Here is a 27,550-nt window from a genome sequence, read left to right as displayed (position 1 = left end):
AGTACGCGACACGTGTTTCGCCCTAATTCTTGGCTCATCAGGCGTACACACTCACTGCACTCCCTTACGGGAATCGAACCTCGGACGTCAGCGCTAGAGGGGCTTCACAGCGGTGAAGTATTATAGCTTTTAAATTTTAATTAAGAAGAAAAGAAAACCTTTTTAAATTGAGGGAAAATATACCAATAACAATTTGTTAAGGATCTGTTTTTTTGTGAAGCTGCCTTTACACAGCCTGTCCGCTGTTTTATAAACGAACGCCATATAAGGCCGTCCTTTCTCCTTCACAGTCAGTTCACGTGATTACGTGGGAGGCGTGATGACGCGAAACGCAACCCCGCCTCCCATGGCCAGCGAGCTGCAGTCCATTACAGTATATGGACAAAAAAGAGGTTCCAGTTATGACCGTTACGCTTTGAATTTCGAAATGAAACCTGCCTAACTTTTGTAAGTAAGCTGTAAGGAATGAGCCTGCCAAATTTCAGCCTTCCACCTACACGGGAAGTTGGAGAATTAGTGATGAGTGAGTGAGTCAGTGAGGGCTTTGCCTTTTATTAGTATAGATTGTTGCATTTTTGTTGATGAGGCAAATAATTGAAAAATGACATTTCATACGATGAATCATGCAGCGTCATAACATATAGTATGTTCTTTGGCTAGGGGCTTGCAGTTAGTAAATTCTGAATCGTCCTAAGTACATGGTAAGAAATTGATGCTGAGCTTAAAACTTGCTTTGTTTATGATCTTCTATAAGTTAGCTGAAATAACATAATATGTATTCTTTGTAGATTCTTACCTGTAAAGTATTCGCCAAACTCTTGCTCTAGCTTCATTGCTCTGTCATATGTCTTCTTTGCTTGTTCTTCTGTCAGCCTTTTATTCATTTCCCTAATTGAAGGGGGATGTATTCATGATGATTCACTTTCAATATCGCGCCCTGCTATTTGCATGAGCAAATACTAATAATAACATGCTGAGAACTAGCTATATAATGATTCATAAAGAACACTTCCATTAATGGAATTAATGTAAATACAATGCTGGTGCAATTCAAAACATAAGAATTTGGGTCTAAAGTTTTAATCTCAAATACCTGATAAAAGGCAAAAAAAAAGGTTCACATTTTGACACTAAAGTACATCTTTCTTTACACATTTCTTCATCATTCGTTTGTCGAGCTTAATAACTTGGAAAATTATTATTACTTGGAAAATGCCTGTGTGTGTTCATGAGCGAAACAAAGATGAGACACATTTCTGTCTTTTCTGTACTGATTGTTATTTTTCAGATCCATGTTGTGGGTCTCCTTGCTTAGTCCTAAATTGAACCATCAGCAATTTGTGATACAAGAGGATTATGATGTTGTGTGAAATTGAATTCTGCATTATTTTTATGCTTAAAAAAGACATTTACACAATGGGGGAGGGGAAGTCTTAAGTATGATATACTTACATTATTGATTCAACTGATCTGGGCTTAATGAAGATGGCAATTGGATAAAGCTGTGCAACTTGTAATCTTTTAATAGCATTTCCTGACACATCAAGTATACAGTGCTTGCCCTGTTGAGAAAAATCAAATAAACAAAAAAAAAAGGCCCAACTTCTATTACGTTTAAAGTGTTGAACAAAACGTCTGTTAAACATATAATACTTCACAAGGGAAAAGATCAAGCATTTAAAGAGAAAAAGACTTACACAAACTCACATTTCACACTGGCCGGTGATTGTAGCAAACTCTGCAAAATGTTTTTTTTTTTTGCTTTGATTTTGAGCTGTACTGGCTCTTAGAAGCATGTTATAATAATAATAATAATAAGTGGTATTTAATAACAATACATAGTAAAAACAACTGAATGTGTTTAAACATAGAGTAAACATGTTTAACAATTTATTTTACTAACAAGAATGATCACATTTGGACAAAAAGTGAAAAACAAATTAATCCGCCTAATGTATTTTACTCTGATCTCCTTACATACTCTTTTCATAAAAAAATAAACTCCTTCATAAAACACTGCTCTGTAATATGCACACATAAGCAGTACTGACAGGATCAGTGACCAGGCAGCTAGCTATTTCTTTGCCAATAATGAATTACCTTGACAGGAAAGAGTTTACTTTTTAAGCATTTGGTTTGCCAGAATCACTGACAGGCATGGACGTGCAATTTCACATGCAGTAATATAACTGCAAACATGTTGATGTTATAAATAACAGTACAAAACAGGAAAGAACCAGAAACCACGTTAAATGAAATTAAAGCCCACAATCAGAATCACTGCTGAAATACAGTCAGAACTCTGCACTCACTGGTCCTGGGACTAAAAAAAGCTATTCTTGTAGTTGTCTTCTTGGTTTTTAATGGTGAAAATATTGGTGATCTTCTGGATCAGCTGAGTTTTTTTTTTTGGTTTTATTACTGAAGACTCCCTCTTACCCGTTCTGCAACATATTTGACAGATTGGACGCTGGTTCCATACAGATTGTCATTATATTGTCCAGCCTCAATAAACTTGTGCTCTTGGATATCTTTCTCCATTTGCTCTCTTGATGTGACAAAGTGGTAATCCCTTCCATCTACTTCATAGTCTCGCTTTGGTCTTGTGGTGTCTTTTTGGAAAACAAAAATCAAAAGACATTACAATTATGAAATTAGGCATCATTTTTGCATAATCATTTGTGTATATGCTGTATGTATTGGCATTTCAAACAGAAACGGGGACACCTTTCTAATGAACATGATGTCTAGAAGTATAATTAGGTTGAAATCTTGTAAGATTTTAAAACATGTCCTATGTCACGAATATGTACAAGAAGAAATTAAGTTTTTCCAGAGTGAAGAAATGAACAAGGGAGCCAAAGACAAAACACAAAGAAACAGTTTAAAAGAACAAAATGGCACAGACACTTTGTTATGATGACACAGGTAGATTAACTAAAAACTAAAATATAAACAAATGGTTTCTTGTGTATGAAAATACTCTTATGGAAATGTAAAGTAAAATATTTATTTACAACATATTTTATATTGGTTTAAGAAACTTTTGAGGTGCAAATAAAGTACTTAAAAAAACTCGAAGGATGACGTGATCAAAATGAAGATTGCGAAAAATCAACAAAACAGTACTGTATTACCAATATTCATACGGTATAGTAAATTTCACCAGTAAGTTAGGTCTCTTAATTATAACCTGTGGGATTTTGTTAATTTCAAAGGATCTTTAGGTCTCCTAAAAGAAAAGATGAACCTGCTTGAATGTAACAAAAATCTAAATGAGAAAAAGAAGAATAAAAATAAATAAATAAATTTTGTTGCTATTGTTATAAACTCGGAAATCATTTTAGCTGTATTTAAGAATTAGAGACAGCAATATTTTACATTTCCACAGTGTGCAAAAGATGAAAAGCATAAGCATGAATACAGTAGGTAATAATCTCAGACAAACAACACATGGACTTGGAAGAGATGCTGCAAAGATGTGTATTTGACTACCAGAAAACGTGGAGTGATAAAAGGAGCTTGTGTACAGTGTGTGTATATGTGTGCGTGAGAGGGAGAGAGAGAGAGACAATCAATCATTTAAGAGCAGCACTTATGGGACGCGCTCTTCCGCTTAAATTCACTGACCTGGCAAATGTTGGTTAGCATCCTAGTTTGAATCAACTCATGACGTTGGGAAATGTGAGTGCAGAGGGTGTTAGCTCTGACCCCATGTAAGCTGTGTGAAACAAAAGTGTGAATATTTACACAGCAGGAATCAGAGTGGGAGCAGCGGCTTTGGAGGGCAGCCAAGAATGGAGATGGCTTCCAGTATACCTCATGCAAAGGAGCAAGTGAAATACCCTGTGTTTCACAATTTATTAGTCTACCCACAACTAAGAGGTTCAGGCTGACAATGCACACATATGAACAAATGTATGTTAAGAACACTGAAGGGTAGGTTGTCCTGCACAAGAAACATGGAAACAGATTAATAGTGCCAGACACTAGGAAATTTTCACAATTTTTTCCTCAAAAAAGAAATATTTTTCAAGATAAGAGATTGCATTGAAACTGTAAAAAAAAGTTGATTATGATGACTAAGCTTAGGTTGCTGTAAATATTTTAACAAAATGTTAAACTATTGAAGGGAGTGTGCTACTAAATGTATTTATGCACAACAATGCCATTTGCTGGGGGATTTTGGGGCAATGGCCCTCCTGCCCTTAATTCAGAGACACTACTGATTGCTTGGGATTAGTAAATTAGTAAGTCTCACTCAGTAATCAACAATTTCAAATTAGAAACAGCCGTCTTGTGTTTTTTTGTAAATGGTTTTATGTCCTAAATGTGTAAGAGCATTGTAATAAATTATGAAATTGCTAATAATAAACTCAGCATGCATACAGATCAGCTGGGAAAAAGTATGCAATATATTGCATGTAATTTGTTGATATACTGGAGTGAAATGTCTCACATAATTGAATGAAATTTAATTACGATTTAAAATCCAGCACTATGCATATGTTTAAGAATTGGTAATATAAAATAACATTCCAAGATTATTTAATCCAATTCAGAAGCATGGGTGGGGAGAGCCTATCCCAGCACCACTAAGTACAAGGATAAAACTGCCATAGACATAAAAACAACCATAGCAGGTCCCACTTATACAAAAACAGGGCCAAACTGGGAGTTGTAATTGTAGTTTTCAGAGTAAAACAAATGCAGATGGTAGGGAGAAAGTGGACAGTGACCAGGCAACAGATATCAAACCCTGGATGCTAGGTCTGTGAAGTGGCAGGGCTACCCACTGCTCCAAGAATATATGTCTTCTACAATACATGAAACCTTCTTGGTAGCTAGAGAGATGTGCTATTCAGAAGTGTATTTCAGTTCTGTATGCCACTTTTCATTGGTTTTTTTTTTCTTCAAGCTTTGCTGACATCTTTGAATTTCATGTAGTAGTTAGAGAATATATGGAAAGCACTTTCACATTTTTAGGGGAGATCATGTAAAGAATATTTATAACCTGACTGTGCAGTGCTGTCCATCAACATTTACTGTCAGTTGTCTTCTTTATATAACGTCTGTTCTGTGCTATTTTACAATATGCCGATTGTGCACCAAAAGGGGACATCTACAGGATCTAATTAGAGTCTCGGATATACCTTGTAATTTATTCAAGGCTATCTTTCAATATTCTTTATTATTGCTTTGTGAATTTGGTGGTCCTGACTATGCGACAAACCCTTAAAACATTCACAATTAATGTAAAGTTAATGAAAGTTTTTGCAGATTTGAGTAATGATACTGTAAATTTGCTTTCTTTTTTTGTTTAGCACCTGAAGCATGAAATAACACCATATCAACAAACTGACCTGTATAACAATGCACAGTAGTTCAATCTGCACATACTTGATTTTAATCCATATAAAGAATCATAGAAAAAAGGCAAAACAATGATTTAACTTGACTTCTGCATTTGGACTAAATGTCTCACAATCTTAAGGCAGGTAATAGTATAATTTAGGAAAATTACTACAAAAAATAAAGAGTGCTCAGAAAGAACACAGCAGCCAGCTGGATACTCTACGAGAATGCTGTTATTATTTTTTGTCTCCTTTACTGTCAACTGTCCTTCTCTTTTACTAAATGGATTTTCTGTTGGCATAACTACAGTTGCATTTTAATGTAAGACACTAACTTTCAAGCTTTTCTGTTTCTTTAACCAATTATGTGTGTTCATCTATGAAAATATAGGATGGTAACATATAGTATATTCAACTGTTGCTGTATTATAGTAGTAATTTCCAGGAAGAGCTCTGAAGCTGTACTCAGAAAAGGGTGTGGGGTAAAAATACTTTGAATTGAATTTCCAGGAAAGGAAAACAACATATATATTACATGAATAAACATACACAGCACAATACTAGAACATCAACACTCACAATTTCTTACTATAATGCTACAGTGCTAATCTACTGCAATTTACTATATGCAGTTGCTTTCATACAGCTAGGCATTCTTTTGTATTGTACCTATTACTGCTTTTCTTTCTTGGCTTACTTACCAAATTGCTCTGAAAAGTTAGCTGCATTATTTTAATTTCAAAAGTAAACGAAAAAGAAATTAAAGGAATTAAAATTGAAAGCCATGCACATATTTCATAATGTTTAAAAATTCATTTAAAAAAAAAAAGACAATGAAGTTCACATTATGCTTGCAGATCGACATATACCAAACAACACTTCTCTCGGTGACAACACATGTAATAGGAAGTGATTTAATACATAGTTCCTTTGCATAGATGAAGAAATATAATACAATAAGGTAAGTTGATAAACATTTAAACAAAATGTTATATTATTACATAAAGAATACCCAATGGGTAAAACTTAAGAAGTAAGTAGAAGGCTTGCATGAATTAATTGTTTGGTTCAGTATTGTTTTATGGATGAGTAATGTTTTTACATTTTAGAAAATGTCATATTCCTTTAAATTCTTACTGAATGTATTTTATTTCAGAATTAAAGTTACAAAAAATTGTGAACTTAATTGTGTACTTAATTTTCATTCTCTTTATCTTCATGTATAGGATCCATCTCATTAATTGCAGTGGTTTTCAAAGAGTTAAAATGCCTCAAACAGGAGCAAGTTGATAAACATGCCCTGGCCTTCAAATGACTAATTTACAAGTGTTTAGTTTGGTCAAGAAATACTTTTAAGCAAAAACAGCTTTAAAATGACATAATTAAATAAAAAATCTTCAAGCAAATAAACAAAATGAAATTCAATATAAAACTATAAAAATGTGTCCTTACCATAAGTAAAACAAAAAAATAAACACAGAAACTGAACACTGTCAAGTTGTAAATTGTGGAGACACATAAAAATACAGTGAGATACACACTTAAATACACAGAACAACATGTTTACTGTATGCTGAAACAATACTAAATTTAGTGTACCAGAAATTATTACAATTACAGGGGTGACCATACAATAATAATGGACATAAAAATAAATATAAGAATGTAAAAATGAGAACTATTGAAGCAGTAACTACAAACAGAATTGCACTAAATAATTGTTTTGAACATACAGTAGTGATTAACAAATAAAAAAATGAGTATTGGTGATGTCTTAAAATAATTGACGGAAATTTTAGAAGGAATATTTGACAATAGAAACAAATAAAGCTACTGTCAATTATAATGTACTTACGTGGAACACATGATCCAAATTTATCAGGGAATTCTGATATTAAATCATCATTAATTCTGTCTTTCATCGGTCCAAGGATGATAACAGGCCTGGTATAGTTAACTGAAACAGAAAGAAAACCAAATGACTAATCAAGAATTTATTAATATCAAGAATATTTCTTGGTCAAAACTTTTCTAAATAGACAATGAACATTTGCCAAAAATGTACCCAAAATGCATTAGTGGAGAAGCTTCATGTACTGAGTAAAATTTTAAAAGAAAGAAAACTTCACAACCAACAAGTGAAATAACTGCACATTTTATTAATTCTTCTCATAACGCTGAGTACTACAGCTTCAGTCAATTGTGAGGATAAGTGTGGATATTTAGAAGGTTCCCATAAATAGCTGCCATTGGTCAGTGTGTTATAGGTAGTGAAATCTATACATTCAGCTATGATTTTTAGCATTTTTCAAGCACCAGTAAGTTTTTAAGTTTTGCATCTGGTAATTCCATTGTGTACTTCATGTTAAAACATTTTTGGCAGAGTCTGTCTTTGGTCTCACAATCAGATGCCAAGCATTTCAGCATGAGGTTAATATCAGTCAGACTACTTTAGATCTAAACATGAAGAATTTTGCCCCTAATATTGCATGTAGCAAAATAGCACACTTTTATTTTGGTAGGTCTGACTAACGTAAGGTCTGACACTACCAAAAAGAACACAGTTCTAACTCAGAACCTGACAAATGATCCTCACAACATAAAAAAGAAAGAATTAAAGGTTGTGTTTTTAGGTGTTAATGGCAATGCAAAAAGTGCATTAGCTAGACCAGCGTTTCTCAACCTTTAAGTATTTGCAACCCGAGTTTTCATAACAGTTTTAATCGCGCCCCCCTAACGTTTTTTTGAAACCCTAATAAAATTTATTCCTATATTTTTGCTGCTGATACACCACTACAAGTTTAAAATTTTCCTACGAATAGCGAAATTATGCCACATATGGCAACATTCGCGCCCCACAGTTTGAGAACCGCTGAGCTAGACAACCATCCTCTACTGGTATCTAATTCACCACAAGTCCTCCAAAAAAGTCTTAAGCAAATTGAATTTGATGGGAAATCTGTCGTTGGACCTGGCTTAACAAGTATTGTTTGAAAAGTATTTTAAGCCTTTCTTTAAATATTGCATGAATGGTCAAACAGATTCTCTTGCACCAGTGATTACTCTTGCTCAAGCCCCATTGAAACTCACAAATGAGAAACGTCCCTAGAAGGGTCACTATAGCCCTATTCTTCCACAATTCTCTACCCAACTCCTGTCCAATCTGCTAAGACTTCCATATTGACTTTGTTAATAGGCAGATAGGCAGTTTCAAGTACTTTGTTTTTCCTTAGAACTTTCAGTACAAAGCTAGAATTTCCCATGCAAGGGAGGTGTCAGTCTTTTGATGGGGAATAGTAACATATACTGTATCAGCTAATAAGTGGATATGCAAGAAATTGTCTAACAGTTACAACATTCTGGTCACCTGACAAGTAACACCCCACAAACTCACCTTAGGTATTAATAAACTAGTACATTCTTAACACACTGCCCAACTGTTAAAGACAACATAGAAATTAGAACCATAGGATCTATCTCAATGGAACAATAACGCTAAGGCATATTCTCCAAATAATATTCCACAAAAAGAACATTATGCCTCAGATACAGTATTTAAACACATGGCAGGTGCACTCATGAAGATAATTAGATGAAATGGCTAAGTCTGAGAGTCACATTACCAAACTACCAATGAGTCAAGAAAGGCAACAAACTACTAACTCAGAACCAAGGGACAGTAATAGCATTTAGGCTGGCTACATTCCCATGCATCTGCATAAAATATGAGATGCTGCTGTGTGCCTCAGAATGAGCATACATGATATGGTTTTGTGAAAACAGGACTCACATTGTATTCTAGAAAATATGATTATAAACAAAGAGTACAAATCTCATTTCATCCTCTTGCGAAATATTAATTGCCTTAGTGCAAGGACTCGTTGGGAAAATAAGTCAAACTAAAAAATAAAAAGTGACTGCAAAGATGCAGACAAAACCATTGGATGGAACATGTGAAATCTGTATTTTAATTTTTTAAAAAGAACAAGAGACAGCGGCATCTACAGCAAAAAAATACATCCAAACTTCAAAAGATACACAAACTCTAATGGGATCCGTAATAATGACCTGTGAAGCTGCAACCAGACCAATGTGCTTAGTTTAGTTGGTGCTACTTGCACCAATCAATTCCTTAGCTAAAGGGCCAATCAATGCAGATACGAATTAACGATTAACAGCAGCATGAGGCTCAAGATGATAAATCATATAGTTTTTGTTTAACATTGCACACCTGCTCATGTACTGTTACTGTTATATTTGTAAATATTACACCTAGAGGAATGAAGGTCAGTAGGAACAAGACAGTGTACATGTGTGTAAATGAGTGGGAGGTCAGTGGAATGGTGAGGATGCAGGGAGTAGCGTTGGCGAAGGTGGATGAGTTTAAATACTTGGGATCAACAGTACAGAATAATAGGGATTGTAGAAGAGAGGTGAAGAAGGGAGTGCAGACAGGGTGGAATGGGTAGAGAAGAGTGTCAGGAGTGATTTGTGTCAGATGGATATCAGCAAGAGTGAAACGGAAGGTCTACAGGACGGTAGTGAGACCAGCTATGTTATATGGGTTGGAGACGGTGGCACTGACTAGAAAGTAGGAGACAGAGCTGGAGGTAGCAGAGTTAAAAATGCTAAGATTTGCACTGGGTGTGATGAGGATGGATAGGATTAGAAATGAGTACATTAGAGGGTCAGCTCAAGTTGGACGGTTTGGAGACAAAGTCAGAGAGGCGAGATTGCGTTGGTTTGGACATGTGCTGAGTATATTGGGAGAAGGATGTTAAGGATAGAGCTGCCAAGTAAGAGGAAAAGAGGAAGGCCTAAGAGGAGGTTTATGGATGTGGTGAGTGAGGACATGTAGGTGATGGGTATAACAGAACAAGATGCAGAGGACAGAAAGATATGGAAGAAGATGATCCATTGTGGCAACCCCTAACGGGAGCAGCCAAAAGAAGAAGAAGAAGAAATTGAGCATATCTTGCATTGACTATACATGAAGTCACTTCTAATGAATAGATGACTCCAGAATAAAGGAATGTTTTGTGTTTTCAGTAAAATGAAGTTATTTGTGAAGAGTCACTTATTTTTTCTAGATAAGACTATTGTGCATGTTATTGCAGCTGCAACGTTTGACATGGTAGATTGATTTTTCAGAAAGTCTTTCTGTTAGCCTTAATTTTTATATGCTTGCAACACAACCTGTTGCCTCGTTTTTTTCAGAACCTGTGGCTGACTTTTCAGGCAACATTAAGTATATTGGTTGGAGTGGAACATTATAATCTCAACTTTCCTTCAAATTCTTAGGTAAAGAGAAGCTTACAAAAAAATACAAATGGTTGTATTATTATGTTCTGCTGCAATTAAACTTTTTCAGTTATACAGCTCATGTATGTTTTTTAAATATGGGGAGGATAAAGATGGTGAAGTGGAGAAGACTACAATTGTATGAGTAGCAAACATCAAATACAAATGTATAATTCTTCTGAAAATAATTTTGATTTGCAATCTTTTCACAAAGAAAAATGTAAACATCAGACTTAAAAACACTTCTGTTATACTGTGTTTAGGAGGACATATAAATGATTTTACTAATAGAGGTAACTACTTTTGTTTCTTACCAGTTTACATTTAAAATATTTACAAACAAATTTGTCTGATAACATAAAAGATAATGTATCAAATACTTAAGGAACAGATACTGATTTATAACAATTTTTAAGGCATAACACATTTTAAGATTAGTGATTTTGGTTTGATATTTTAAAAACACTTCCAATAGTGTCTATTAAGTTTGATATCAAATGCAGAGGAAAGAATAAAAGACACAGATTAGAAGTGGATATAGAGAAATTTGAAAGAAATCAGGAGGTTAGACCATAAAGCAAATGCTAAGTGAAGAGATGAGTGGGACCCATTCTAGGAAGAAAAGTCTTACACGCTTTTTAAGATGAAACAGTTTAGTGATAGAAGAATTGCATGGCAGATTACAAGGAAATACTGTAGATTAGAAGGACAACCTACAGCTATTAACTAACATAAAAAAGTGCAATCATAACCTGATGAGACATGGACACATTGAATTGGGAAAAGAAGATGACTGAAATATGCCTTCAGGAAAGACATGAACACATGTATGAATCTTGTTACAGTTGCACTAAATGAAAAGAATTTGACTTTACTAGCATCGTTAAATTCTCATTTTTTAGAAATATTATATGGAGCACAAAAAATACAAAGATCAGCCTTGCCAATTCTACTTCTTTAGATTTCACTTTTAACCTACTATGTGGAATTGCAGCTGAGATATATGATGATGGATATAACTGTTGCACAGTATTAATAGATTGAACACACTTTTGACATGTGTTTTTTATTTGACAAGTGATTTCAGTAAACACCTTGTCCAGAATCACACAGTGACTCAATTTGTCAGTGCTATGATTTATAAGCTACACCTCTGCCATGAGGTAACATCTGATTGTGATATTTTTCAAGATTGGAAAGTCTGTAGTTAAAGCCTTAGGTCTTTAAAGAAAAGCACACATATTAAACTTACTTTCTTGCCGGATGACTGGTTCATAGGAAAGGATGAAGTCTTCTTGACTTCCTGGAAGTTAAAAACAAAAGATGAAAGTGTTACTCATAAAATATTGTGACATCACAAACTAAAGTATAAATCAGTTTGATAACTTTCATTGTGAATATTTGCCTAATTACCATTAAATGGCAGCAATGTTGCAATGAACTGTGTTTAGCAAGTAGTGTTGAAAGTAGTTAATAAATCCTGCCTATTTAAAATGTCATCTTATGGCTATTCTAAGGATACAGACTGTTACAGAAAAGTTCATACTAAAGAGAATAAAGGTTATTCACACATACCACTAACAGGATAATTAAAGAAAGTTTTATGAAGACTGTTGAAAGGGACACTGACCTATTTAAAGAAGAAATTGCTAATTCTGGAAAATGAAATAATTCTGCATATAAGCACTGAATCATTCTGAATACAGCAAAAAAGTATTTCTCAGTAGGTACTGAGAAAAAACATAATGTACATAGCATGTTACAAAAATAAAATAATGAATTTTTTTTTTTACGTCAGTATATTTTTATGTATTTCTAAATACAAATATTTAAACATCTTTCTATAATGAGTTTTTACTTGTACAATTTTATGTATTTTCAAATTCATAACTTTGATGGTCCAAATTTGTAATTTAATTAAGACTACTTTTTCAAACCGAGCAAATTTTGATTTGGCAGTTAACCTACCCACTGTAAAAAACCTCACACTGTTCCATTCCATCCAAACTAGTGTGGTGCTGAGGTGTCACCCGTTGCACAGCTGCGCTTGGGTCCTAATTTAAGATCCTGAGGTGATTGCTCGTGTGGTGGGTGTGCTGCATCAGTGCATGCTGCCAGCCTCTCTCCCCTCTCTAGTTATTGCATCTTGTGAGTGGAAAAACCCAGACAGACACATAAAAAACATGCAGGCTCTGTACAGGCAGTGATCAGGCTTACAGGTTTCTCTGAATCTAAAGCTGCGAGGCAGAAGTGATTTACACTGAACATCTATGCTACTTATTTAATGGAGTAATTATATTTTATATTGTGTCATTTGTAATACACTGTACATAGTTTTTTCCTACACGTCAATACCAGTTGGTGTAGCCGTGTATATGAGTGAAGCCTTGTGATGAAATTGGAAACCTGCCTAGGCTTAGTGTAGTTTCCCACCTTCAGTCCATGTCTGCTGAGATAGTCAATTACTCCATGCAATCCTATGTTAGTATCAGAAGGAGATGAAAATGGATATATATGGCTTATATCTCCTGAATAGTTTCACGATTCTTACAAAGCAATTTAACATTCAGAAAAATTAAATAAATAAGCTTAAGTGAATAAGTGAGAACCCTATCTCTAAGATATCCTGGTGTTTTCCTAACTTATCATTCCATCTGATTTGTTTATTCAAGATACTATCCTGACATCTACTGTATTTTAAATTAGAATGGATTATCGTAAAGGAATCAGAGAGCAAACATTTAGTAATGGTATTACATTTCATTGTAATGCACAGTTAAATGTCGTGACCTATCTTCTGACATAGGATACAGGAATCAATTGGAAACAAAATATCTTGGATCTCCTTATGTTTTAAGCTGTATAACTGCTAAGCTATTTCTGCATCCTTGTTTTCATGTCCATTAGTTAAACATTAAAACATCCAATGATAAAAATGATTATAAGAGAATGAAACATTGTTTTATTTTTTGACGAATAACAAATATTAAGGAAAATATGTAGTTGTTCGGCTGAGGTTACAGTTGTCTAATTTTAGGATCCGGTGAGAATTAGGTATTTGTTGGTTATGTTCTAATATGCAAAACCATGGAATTAAAGGAAGGTGTGCTAACCTGACAATAACAACCTCCATAAAAGCATTTATGTAATAGTGTATTATAAAGGTATATTGTGTAGGCTTAAGTGTTTTTTTCTTCATGTTCTTAAAATTGTTTGCAGCTCCTATGGTTGTTTGCCAAAGACTGCAGCTATGCTCTAATTTGAGTGGAGCTCTTTGATTATGTCTGCATTTCGGTATCTGATTTATTTCTTTTGTAAGTTGTTGTTGTACCATTCCATTCATTTACAATTTTCAGTGTATCTGACCCATAAACAACATTTTAAATCTCTGTGTTAGTAGTTACTGTATTTTTTTTTTTAGTTTTGTTCCCTAATCTGACATTGTCAAGCATGTTTTGACTATGCTTAAAGCCACCTGCCTATACTGTAAGTTCTCACTAATTCCAGGCTTGTGGCTTTACCCTTTCTTGTTACTACAAAATCTGTTTCTATCCTTGGGTAGCAGATTAAAAGCAACCCTGGACAGCACTAAAATTAATGCTCTACAAACATGTATTTTTTCAGAACTCAGTAGTACTTATTTAATCAGTCTCTTTTTATTTTAAGGGAATCTGCAAACACATCAACGTATAAAACCTATGGAGCCTTGTTCACTGTCAAATGCACTATATACAAAACAGTTTGGAACTGAATATCCTAATGAGTTATAACATAAATTCAACAATATGTTTTTGAGCAGAGTTTGCCAAAATTAGGCTTTTATATCTTTGCTACATTTCTTCCTGCCATTAAAGGGTTAGGGTTGCATGGTGACGTAGTTGATTAGCTCTGACAGATCCAGCATTATGTGGTCAAAAGCCCCTCCATGTTGTCTATGTGACACATTCTCTCTGCATCTGTATGGATATTCCTCATACTTTAGTTCACTGCTAATTCTAAATTGGCGCAGTGTGAATGTGAGTGTTGGTGTATATGATTGGGCCTTGCAATGAATGGTGTTCCTGTCCAGAGTCAATTCCCAGAGGTGTCAAGATAGCCTCCAGATCCCTGTGGCACTGAATTGGGCTAAGTGAGGTTAAAAATGTACTGCATATACTGGCATGGCACTATTAGAGGGTGAGGATTTAAACCCACCCCAGCCAATGTCAATAAAAAAAGGCACAAAGCTACATGAAACCTTAGATTTTTGTTTCCTTATAAATTCAACAAAAACACTTTGTTTTGGTTTGTTATCAGAATCTCTAGGATTACTCCAGAGAAAAAGACATAATACTGGAAATACCTTCATGCATATGATAAAACAAAATAATTTATGTGCTGGTTTTATATATACCAGGAATTTTAATTATTCCTAATATGATATTAGATACAAAGCAACATGTTGTTGATTGTTGATTGTGTCTAAACAGATTTTTAGGACTTCTCTATTCAACTTCTTGGTTGCAGTTAAGAAAGCTAAACATGATTTCTTTGCTGATTTAGTATCCCGTCATTCTAAGAATCTTAGGGTCTTTTTTAATTCAATTAATGCGGCCATTCACCCTCATTTTGTGACGGGATTAAATAGTACTGTTCTTTCATGTGAGCAGTTTCTTTCATTCTTTGTCAGTAAAATTGATACAATCTGCTGCGGTATTGTTCCAACTGGCTATGAACTTCCAACTGTTAATCATGGTATTGTATTTGAATCTTTTGATCTTGTCTCACTTTCACAGTTACAAAGTACTATTGACACCCTTAAACCTACTCTCAGTCCTCTTGATATTGTACCACCATGCCTCTTAGTGGAAGCCTTTGATGTTTTGGGTCCACCTTTACTAGCCATTATCAATGGTTCTATTAGTGAGGGGGTTGTGCCCTCATTTTTTAAACATGCTGTGGTGCGTCCCTGTCTAAAAAAGGAAAAATTAGATCTTGGAGTTTTAGCCATTTTTCGCACGATTTCCCAATTGCCATTTCTGGCTTAAATATTACAAAGAATTATTTATAATCAATTGGTTGATCACCTTAACTCCAATAATTTATTTGAGATCTACCAATCTGGCTTTAGGCGTTATCATGGTGTTGAGACAGTCCTCCTGAAAGTATTGAATGAAATCTCTATTATTACTGACTCAGGTGGCGCTGCAGTCCTTGTCCTCCACCTGTCCGCTGCCTTTGACACTTTTGACCATGAGATATTGCTGTTGCGGCTTGAACATCTTGTTGGGCTTAAAGGGGCTGCTCTTAACTGGTTCAGGTCATATCTAAGTGGTAGACACTTTTCAGTGACTTTAAATTCCTCTTTTTCGTCTACTGCTTCTCTTAAATGTGGTGTTCCTCAGGGATCCATTTTGGGTCCCATTTTATTCTCTATATACCTTCACCCTATTGGAGCTATTTTTAGGAAATGTAACATTTTTTTTCACTGCTATGCTGATGATACACGGGTTTATATTCCCATCTGCAACTCTGCAATGAATCAACTGCACAACTGTCTATTTGAACTAAGATCCTGGATGACTAATAATTTTCTTGATCTGAGTCAGAATAAAATGGAGGTGCTTATAGTGGGTCCATCAGCTAAAGCCCAAATTGTTCTTGGACTTCTCGGCTCTTTCTCTGTCTTTTGCAAAACTCAAGTCCGCAATCTTGGTGTTATCTTTGACAGTAACCACTCTTTTGAGAAACAGATTAATTCTGTAGTCAAGAGTTGCTTTTTCCAGCTTCATCTTTTAGGTAAGATCAAACCTTTTTTATCTTCTAGGGATCTTGACAAAGCTACTCATGCTCTTATCTTTTCTTGCCTTGATTACTGCAAATTGCTGTATTCTGGAATTAGCAAATCCCTGATACGCAGGTTACAGTTGGTCCAGAATGCTGCTGCTCGCTTTCTGGTTGGGGCAAGAAAGTCTGATTTTGTTTCTCCAATATTAACTTCTTTACACTGGCTGCCTATCAGTTTTTGAATTGATTTTAAAATCTTGTTGCTAGTTTTTAAATCTTTATATGGGCTTGCTCCTGCCTATTTATCTGATTTGTGTGCTTTATACCAGCCATCTAGAGTGCTTAGATCTTCTGGTCAGTTGTCTCTTGTTGTCCCTCGTACCAAGTCTAAAACTAAGGGGGACAGGGCTTTTGCAGCTGCTGCTCCTCGCCTGTGGAACTCTTTACCTCATTACATAAAGGAGTCATCTATAATTGAACTGTTCAAAACAAGATTGAAGACTCATTTCTATTCATTTGCATTCTGTGACCTTCAGTAATACTAATGGTTTCCTCATTGTGATTATGTAATCTTACAGTACATCTATTTATTATTTATTTTATTTATGTTCATTTATTTTATTTCTATTCATGTTATTTATGTTAATTGTATGTTTTTTTCTTCTTTTATTGTAAAACACTTTGGCCAGAGCATTCCTATGTTGTTTTAAATGTGCTATACAGTAATCCCTCGCTATATCGCGCTTCGCCTTTCGCGGCTTCACTCCATCGCGGATTTTATATGTAAGCATATTTAAATATATATCGCGGATTTTTCGCTGCTTCGCGGGTTTCTGCGGACAATGGGTCTTTTAATTTCTGGTACATGCTTCCTCATTTGGTTTGCCCAGTTGATTTCATACAAGGGTCGCTATTGGCAGATGGCTGAGAAGCTACCCAGCTTACTTTTCTTTCTCTCTCTCTTGCGCTGACTATCTCTGATCCTGACGTAGGGGGTGTGAGCAGGGGGGCTGTTCGCACACCTAGACGATACGGACGCTCGTCTAAAAATGCTGAAAGATTATCTTCACGTTGCTACCTTCTGTGTGCAGCTTTTAAGTATGCTGCACGGTGCTTCGCATACTTAAAAGCTCGAAGGGCATGTATTGATTTTTTTTTATCTGTTTCTCTCTCTCTCTTCCTGCTTCTGACGGAGGGGGTGTGAGCTGCCGCCTTCAACAGCTTTGTGCCGTGGTGCTTCGCATACTTACAAGCCAAACAGCCCTATTGATTTGTTTGCTTCACTCCTTTGAAGAGGAAGATATATTTGCATTCTTTTAATTGTGAGACTGAACTGTCATCTCTGTCTTGTCATGGAGCACAGTTTAAACTTTTGAAAAAGAGACAAATGTTTGTTTGCAGTGTTTGAATAACGTTCCTGTCTCTCTACAACCTCCTGTGTTTCTGCGCAAATCTGTGACCCAAGCATGACAATCTAAAAATAACCATATAAACATATGGTTTCTACTTCGTGGATTTTCTTATTTCGCGGGTGGCTCTGGAACACAACCCCCGCGATGGAGGAGGGATTACTGTATAAATAAATTGATATTGACATTGTTTATATTAAATTGATGAGGGCAAGCAACAATATGATTTTAAAATGATTAATCTTAATGCTGCCAAATATATATATGGGAAAAAAACAGAGTCACGTAAACAATTAGTTTATGCTTTCAGAATAACATCAAGGAGGCTAACTGTGTTAAACATTGTGCTGTTCATAAAAATAAAGTACATAAAAGAACAACAAATAAAAAGGACATCTCAAATTATAAAAGTAAAAGGATGATAAAGAAAGCCCTGCAGCCACTCTGGACTTGCCTAAAAAGCTTGTGAAATCTCTGCCTATCCAGTGGAGTGACCTGCACACCTCATAAGCAGCTACAAGCACATCCATTTTCTGCCATACTCATTCTCTCAGAATGTTGGCCCCGGGTGACAAAAACACTAACCAATGTGTCACCCATGACTTCAAGATTTGTTATATTCAAATCCTCCAAGCCAGTGTAGGTTTAGGGAAGATGAATTGGGAAAGATGCGAGAAAAAAAAAAAATTCTATCGATATACTGCATTATGCGCACAGGCATTTTGGAGTAACGTTCCAAGCAGTTATTACAAATCTGTATGTCAAATGTTTCTGGTCTCTTCTTCTAGCCACTGTGCCTTCATTCCAACTCTATCCTGATAACTGATTCAAATCTTACTTCTGGTTCAAGCTCGCTGTGATATGAGGTCTGTGGCAAAGCATGATTTTTAAATAAGTTTTTTGTTCCAGGAGCATGCAGGTGCATGTATGTGCATGCTACTGTTGCTCTGGAGTTGATTGCAGTGCTTGGCTGATCATGTACTCAGGTGCAAATGCCAGTGATTCAGAGTCATGTGCCTCATTCACACCTTGGAGTAGGTGGAAGGACCACATCTGCACCCAACTGAGCAGTATAAAGAGAGCCTGAACAACAGAGGTGAGGAAAAAAAGATCACAGAGGAGAAAGTTAAGAATTAGCTAAGATCCAAGACAGAAAAGAGGTTATGGAAGAAGAAAGAGGCACGATGGTGAGTTGGCCATGTCAGGAGGAAAGAGGGCAGAGAGTCAGGAGTATTACCTGGGAAAACAAGTGCCAGGTCTGCACTCGAGTGTGGGCCTGCTGAAGGGGTGGTCTGACTGGTTTCTTGGATTATTTATTTATTGAGGATCTGGTTTTTACACTGCACTGGTTTTTGAATATGTTTGATTGTTTTTAATAAAAACACTTGACATTTTGCACCTAACCCTTGCTGAGTGTGTGCATTCTCATTTGCCCAGCTCATTTTAGTTCATTATTGACTTTTCCAGGTTCAAGAGGCTCCTGGAAGCAACTAGGAAGCATGGAGATGACCTGGACAGTGTCACACTGGCTTCAGCTGCTGTCATGATCACTTACATGAATTCCTTTGATTTCATTCTGGTGGTAAGGACTGCCATACTTATGTTACAGGAATATAACACTAAACGTCCTTATAATGGCACCTGTGTCTTGGGTATCCCTATGTCTTTCTGAAGTCTTAAGAAAGCACATCTCCAATGCAACATTTTTAGATGAGAAAATAAAAGTGGAGTGTATTAAATACTCCTGTATTCACGAGCACCTAAGCAGCTCATTTTCACTTAACCAAAGGAGAGGGCAAAGTGCCGATGCAATAGTAAAAGCAAGGTGAAAAGGTTTTAAAACTGGTCTACAATCCACTGTAATGGACAATGTTCAGTCATGGTCAAATAAGATTTTAGCACTGTCTGTTCTCATCGTGGGTCATGGTACATAGAAGTACTTTTGCATTTTGTGTTTTACGGAGAACTGGATTAAACCTGATATACCTGACACTGTTTGTAATGCTGGACAAACCTTACCATATTTGAATGGACAGAGACCCAGTGCAGTGTGAAAAAAGACAGAAGGGGGATTGGTTATCTGTGTGAAAGAGGAATGGTGTAAAAGGGAGCATAATACCGTTAAAACTAAACTTTGTAATTCAGATATTGAAATTCTGGCTGTAAGAAGAAGAAATTCATCTATGTTATTTATCCAGGGATATTAGTTATATATTCCTTATTAATGTTTATATTTTCTCCCTCTGCAAATGAGGACTCTGCAACAGAAAACAAGTCACTCTGACACGAGCACTTTAATGATGGCTCACTCCAACCCTGCAGTTAAAATATGTGATGACTTAAAACTACAGTATGTGACTTTGGAAGAAACTATGACCATCAGTTTGTGTCATGTTCCACTCAAGGAAATAACAAGCTAGACCTGCTCTATTTAAATGTTAAAGATGCTTTTAAATGTAAACTACTGGCATCTTTGGGCAGAATTGACCACAACTGAATTGTTCTTATTCCCAGATACAAGTCTGTTATTAGATGACATCCTGTTGCCACCAGGATAGTGAGGAAGTGGGGCCTGGAGGCTGAAATGGCTCTGAATGACTGTTTCCAAATGATAGACTGGTAAATGATGTACGAGTCACATGAGGATGATATTGAGGAACTCATTCACTGCATCACAGACCATATTAGCTTTTGCATAGACACAGTGGAACCCTTAAACACAGTTACTGCTTTCCAAACAACAAGCCCTGGATTACTAATGAGCTAAATGGTTTCCTAAATGAGAAAAAGAGAGCACTCAAATCTGGCAATAAAGAAGCTCTGAAGGAAGCACAGCATGAAGAAATAGCTGAGGGGAGGAAATTAAGCTTTCAAAACTAAAATAGAAAACAAACTCACTCATAATATTATGAATGATGTCTAGAAAGGACTGGACATGATTACTGGATTAATGCAATGCAGGGTTCAGGTGCAAGAAGGGGATATGGACAAATCCAGTGTTCTCAACCAATTTGTAATAGATTTTTCCTCCCACTGTCACTATCTTCCAATGACCAGCCCCCCCATACCATCCTTAATACATCAACAACTACTACCACGTCAACTGGAATGGCCACCTCTATGACTTATGGAGTGTCCATAACTAAAGACCAAGTAAGGAGACAACTGAGGAAGACACACACATTAAAAGCCACAGGACCAGATGAAGTCAGTCTTTGAGCTCTTAAGGCCTGTGCTGACCATCTTTATGGTATCCACTGTCACCTGTTCAGTCTGTCCCTAACACTCCAGAAAGTGTCATTGCTGTGAAAAAGATTCTGCATTGTTCCTGATCCAAAGAAGGCCTCTTCACCTAATGATTAAAGACCTGTGGTACTTATGTTTCATATCATGAAGACCTTTGAGAGACTTGGTCCTGGACTATATGGGTTCTCTTGTGATAGACCAACTTGACACACTGCAGTTTGCTTATTGGACAAGACAGGCCCACTGAAAAAAAAAAAGCTAATTAAAAGGGTGGGCTCTGTTACAAAATGAACTCTGGATCCCTTGGAGGTACTTGCAAATGAGAAAATTAAAACAAAACTGAATGCCATCATGAACACTGTTGTACATCTTCTCTTCAACACATTATCATAGAGGACTTTCAGCAGAACTTTGTCAAGAAACGCTACTGGGGCTCCTTATACCAACAGCAATACACCTGCATAATGATTCATTGTGAGTATGACTTCCAATTGAAAATTTCTTTCTTTTTAATTTTCTTCCTTTTTTAGTCATGCTGGTGTACGGTGTGTTGAGCTCATTGTGTGTGTGTGTGTGTGTCTATCTATCTATCTATCTATCTATCTATCTATCTATCTATCTATCTATCTATCTATCTATCTATCTATCTATCTATCTATCTATCTATCTATCTATCTATCTATCTATCTATCTATCTATCTATCTATCTATCTATTTATTTATTTAAAGAGCTTCCAGAAAAAGCCAAAATCCCTCCGGGGATAAATACAGTTCTACTGTATCTAACATGGTTCCCCTTCTTTCCAGTCAGGCACTGTATGCCATCACTTAATGGGCTGGAGGTGTACAGTTAACCTTCTAACACATCTCACCTTAAAAAGGACAACATGGTCCTATGCCCCCTGTCCAGTATCATGTGCTGTCCTGTATTATCTAAGAAGTATTCAGACCTCCTGTAATCTGTTTGTGGCCTCTCTCATTCTACATGCTGACAACCAGGCCTCCCTTGAGCCTGCTGCATTCTTTGCTTTCTAGGTCCTGTAACAACATGGCATACAGTAGTTACTCACAGGCTACTACTGAAAGTTTCACGATTATTTCAGTTACAGATCTATTCAAAGGTATGAGGTGCTGCTTGTGTGGTGTTTGCATGTTCTCTCTCCAACACGTAGTGGTACCATTGAATATGGCTGATTTGGCCCTGCTTTCTACATTGGTATATTGATTTGCTCTCTCTCTGCCGATGTAGATGGTATCTCACTCAAATGAAGGGATGTGCAGCTTGCTCTTTTTAATTCTCTTCTCCTTGCCAATCTATTGTCAGCAGAACATCCTTTCAAAGGTGCCATCAATTAAGTATTAAAATACTTGATAGTACCAAAGCCTGCTGTCAGACTTAATTCTACGTTGTGTGAATAAACAAGGTTTAAATTTCATTCTCATAAAATATTTATTTTGTAAAAATAAAGAACCATGCCCTTTTTTCCACATTACTCTGCCTTATGCATACACATATCACACTGATGATTAAGTTAGTCAAGTTTGGTTATATTTAGAGGTATTTTCACAGAGCACCAATACTCATGGGAAGAGTCAACTTCAGAGTTCTTACATATTCTACAATAAATGAACCGATCAAAAAATGCTTTACCTCCTGACCTTACACTCGTGTTAGCTGCAAGCTACAAAAGGCTGTCACAAATTACTGACATGATTCATTCAAATGCTCAGAAAGTTAGGTCACATTATTGTAATGATATGCAAACAGTCCATTGATTTTCACTGTGATAAATTACCATTAGGAAATGAAAAACACAAAGAAAAAAATTTACCTTGCTACACTATATGCAATTTTAAAATGTTCATTACCATTTCATATGTCTACACATTTTCTAACATAATTTACTTTAGTTATGATTGTAGGATCAATTTACAATTTTTTAAGTATAACATATTTTTATGAATTTGCATGTAACCTACCTTTAATTTAGTTTATCTCAGTGTTGTATGTGAATTGATGTGTTTTGATAGTTGTTTTGGTATTTTATTTGTTGTTTTGATAGTGTTGTGTTATTTTATTTACATATATAACTTCTGCAAACACAAAATCTGAAAACATTATATGAGATCAGGAACTATAAAAATGTATGGGTGTCAGGTAACTGCAGTGCAAAAAAAAGAGTACTACCCTACATAGAGCTGTAATCAGGAAATGCTGACTTTTTCAAAATGATACTGTTTTCATACTAATCAAGGAAAGAAATGCAATATTTTGAGGAATGAGAATGTTATAGTTTGTGTACTTCATGATAATATGATAAACTGTTTAGCCCTTTAAAAAAGCAATACATCGTGCAGTGAGGCATTCCAACTTGCCAAAAACCTGATTTTGCTGTTCTTGCAGCAACTGACCTTTGCTCTGTGTGCTGGATGTGTCAACAGAGATGGCTGCAAGGGTGCTTTTGTTATTGCACTATGTTGTATTATTTGTTTATTGGTATTTCAGCAATAAAGTTTGAAATTTTATTTAAAAAAATTAGGGTTGCATTTCTTTTTCCATCAGTATACTGTACATAAACCTACAGAATACTGGATTAAGTTACATTATCACTGTAGGGCAAAATCTACTGCAGCATTTTTCACAAAAACAGTAGGCTTCTAGCATTGTACAGTGCTAACAACCGTACCAAGTTCAATTTAGATAAAACAATTTGGTTTTCACATAGGACATCTGCATACTCACATGCTGTCAAGCACAGACACTAACATTCTGAAAATGGACAAATCATATCCAGGATTACCTAAAACATGTAAATCTGTTGAAAACCTAACAAGGAAATTGTTACTGCTTTACAACACTTTAATACAAAATGTATATATACTGTATTCTCACGCATAAGGATAGGAACTCTGTCTCTTCTGGGGTCCAACAGCAAAGATACGTGGGAGAAAGAGCTCAAGGTGACACAGCAGACTAGCAGCTCTCTGTTCTTATCTGCAGCAGAGATGACCTTGACCAATCACAGGAGTTTTAATCTTTCTAATCCCTGTCTCTGTGCCTCCCTCTACTGATTCCAGTGCTATTTAAACAACACACAAAAGAGCTAAATATGTCATTTGGACCAAACCACAAAGTAGATAAATGAGATTTCACTAACATGCCTAAGAGAAGAGAAATCTCAGAAGACAAAGCGCTTTTCTTGTTTCTTTTTCCCTTTTTTTTCTACAGTGGTTAAACTTCTCTTCACATGGCACTCTAACTATTTTGGTGACTTTGTTGTCTTGTATTGTTTATTTCATGTTGTCATGTATTGTTGTAAAAGATAGATTTTTAAAATAAATTTTGTCTTAGATGTTTAGTTTTTGTTTTCTGTATTAGTGTGACAGTAGACAAGAGAAAGTTTTCCTTTTTTGAAAAATTAAGTAGAGAAATATTTGCATTTGATTAAAGAATGTAACATATTAAATGACTTTTCAGATAAAAGCTTGGTGACTTTGTGGGTTTTTACCCCAGTGCGTGATTAAATAAAGATAACACACAGTTGCTTAAAGCCAATAACATCAAAAGGTGACTGCACCAAACTTACTAACTGAAACAAAAACAGTTGTGGAAGGTAAGCAGTAATCCATCCATTTTCCAACCCGCTGAATATGAACACAGGGTCACCTGGAGCCAATCCCAGCCAACACAGGGCACAAGGCAGGAACCAATCCTGGGCAGGGTGCCAACCCACCGCAGGACACACACACACACACCAAGCACACACTAGGGCCAATTTAGAATTGCCAATCCACCTAATCTGCATGTCTTTGGACCGTGGGAGGAAACCGGAGTGCCCGGAGGAAACCCATGCAGACACGGGGAGAACATGCAAACTCCACGCAGGGAGGACCCTGGTAGCGAACCCGGGTCTCCTAACTGTGGGGCAGCAGCGCTACCACTGCGCCACCGTGCCGCCCAGGTAAGCAGTAATTGGCCTTGGAAATGCTGAAGACAAGAGGCATGAAACAAATGTCCTTTCAAAAGCTGAAGGTGTCCAGCATTGCTATCAGATCTAAGCTCACAGAAACCACTGGAACTCAAGTATACTCCTCTACAGTCTGAAAATGTCTATCAAAAATGACCTTCATGGAAAAGTTGCTACCAAAAAGTGATTCTTCCAAAGTTGTAACAAAGCCAAGAGACACCCAAGAATAACAGGACTGGAGTGGTGAACGACGACATTAACTGCTCTGGATTGACATGTCAAAATTTGAAATTTCTTTCTCAAACAGGATGTAGTTTGCTTGTAGAAGACCTGGAGACACTCCATGCATAAGAGTCTGCAAAACACAGTTAAGAATGGTAGACATTCCTTACAAGTTTGGGGCTGCATTTCTGCAAACTGAGTTGGTCATCATCATCAGTGCTGAGAAGAACAAGCAGACTCTCACTCATCGTGCAACTTTGTTAGAGAGATATCTGATCCATCCCTATTTCATTCTGCAGTAGGACAATGATCCCAAACACACATGACAAAGGTCATAAAAAATATCTTCAGCAAAGAGGAGTTCTACCAAAGTTGCTCTGATCTCAACTTCATAGAGGCTGTCTGGGATTGCTTGGAGAAACAGAAGTAAGTGAGGCAGCCAAAGTGTGCTGAAGTACTGGGGCACGTTCTTCAAGATGCTTGGAACGCACTACCAGACGTTTTCCTATAAACCTGCATGACAGTGTACCTAAAGGAACTGATGCAGTTTTCAAGGCAAAGTACAGTCAAATGAAGTACTGATTTGATTTATTTTTTTTTACTGTTTACTGCTGTTTATAATAAATTTTCAAAATTTAGAACCTTTGAAATGCTGCACATTTGCACAGTGCTGCATATAGATAGATAGATAGATAGATAGATAGATAGATAGATAGATAGATAGATAGATAGATAGATAGATAGATAGATAGCCTTTTATTATATATATATCTGTACTTAACCTGTGCACCGTTTTTATGTAGTACTTTGGAAACTGGGTTTTATCTTTAACAGTTCAGAAAGCATGTAATGTACAATTTACTATTCTGTTATTTTCTGCATCTACTACACATACCCTACTAAAAACATGCTTGTAATCAGCATGCTGGCCAGGACACTCTGACTTGAACTAAAGAGTAACTATTACTGTAAATGCTGCAATTAAAAACTTTTTTAAAAGTCAAATTAAATTTATCCCGAAAATGTTCTAAATCTTCTTTATGGTAAAATCAGGTTAACGGCTAATTAAAATAATAATAGCCTAATCTTTTTAAACTAGTCTTCTTCTGTATCTCATTCTGTGATTATTTTGACTCTGACACTATGTCTGCACTTGCCTCTTCACATAACCATAGACAGCCATCACGATGGGAAAGAAACTCATTACATCTCTAGCTGGAGTATGTGAATTTCCCCTTGGGATTAATAAAGTATCTATCTATCTATCTATCTATCTATCTATCTATCTATCTATCTATCTATCTATCTATCTATCTATCTATCTATCTATCTATATTAATATGTTTTGTACTGTAAGTACTTGAAATTAAATACATATTTAATGACTAACTTTGGAACTGCAAATTTTCCATGTTGAAATTACAAGTGGTATCCAGACAGTATTAAAAGAAAATACATACTTTCCAATAAAATATTTGAGTATATAACTTATTGATCTGCCATTTTTCAGACATTTTTAAAAAGTTTTAGACAGAAGAGGAGTAATAAAAGATAATAATCACACAGAACAATATCTGATTGCAGTACAGAAGCAACTGTAGTGTATAGTGACTTCTTACCTCTTTGCAAACAGAATACGAGCAGCTCCAGTATAATGCATATATTACTGTTAAATACAATAATTACATGTAGCAGTAATGTTAATACCAACCAGCTAGGAGTAGATGAAACAATATATGAGCAATTAATTGTTATTTGTTTATCTAAAAGTATTAAGTTATAAATTCAAGTGGGGTCACATGTAAATCAAAAGCTGCATATCATCACTCTACATATTTTGGCCAGTCATTCTAAACCATGAATGCTTAAATTCAATGTATGCATTTTCATGCATTTTTAAAAATGTATATATATTTCTTGACAGCTAATAAAATGTTAGCTGCTCCTTTTCTTAGATAAGAGATCATAGAACATACCTAGTTTAACATACGTTTTTTGTAAGTTTATCAATAGAAATCTTAACCTTTAATATTTGCAATCATAACATACAGTTTAAATAGATAGCTGTATTTATTGCAATAGATAAATAAGAATGTTTATACAGGAATGCTGCAGTTGTTAGGCTGTTTTGAGTTATAAACTCTGAACTAAAAGATCATAAATCATGTTCTGATGTCTCTCTTTTTGTCTATACTAGCATGCTACATTACTAGTTGAGCCTGGCAATGCAGCATAAAAAGATTTCTGTAATACAGATAAATAAACACAGTTACAAAGTCATGTG

At 35.7% G+C, this 27,550-nt stretch overlaps 1 protein-coding gene across 37 annotated transcripts in view; it reads right to left on the bottom strand.

The window, feature by feature from the left end:
* Positions 1-27,550, bottom strand: part of dlg2 (discs, large homolog 2 (Drosophila)) — a 1,641,316-nt gene that overhangs the window by 8,159 nt on the left and 1,605,607 nt on the right. For all 37 annotated transcript variants that reach the window (XM_051926947.1, XM_051926951.1, XM_051926957.1 and 34 more), the window contains 5 exons: positions 11,908-11,958; positions 7,210-7,311; positions 2,440-2,612; positions 1,453-1,562; positions 797-888 (listed from right to left, as the gene is read on the bottom strand). In XM_051926947.1, coding sequence (XP_051782907.1) covers positions 797-888; positions 1,453-1,562; positions 2,440-2,612; positions 7,210-7,311; positions 11,908-11,958 — 528 coding nt within the window. The remainder of the gene's footprint in view (positions 1-796; positions 889-1,452; positions 1,563-2,439; positions 2,613-7,209; positions 7,312-11,907; positions 11,959-27,550) is intronic.

Source organism: Erpetoichthys calabaricus, chromosome 4, assembly GCF_900747795.2.
Source record: "Erpetoichthys calabaricus chromosome 4, fErpCal1.3, whole genome shotgun sequence".
NCBI classification, from domain to species: Eukaryota; Metazoa; Chordata; class Cladistia; order Polypteriformes; family Polypteridae; genus Erpetoichthys; species Erpetoichthys calabaricus.
The sequence above is the reverse complement of the archived record's forward strand: the minus strand, read 5'-3'. Positions and strand labels throughout refer to the sequence as shown.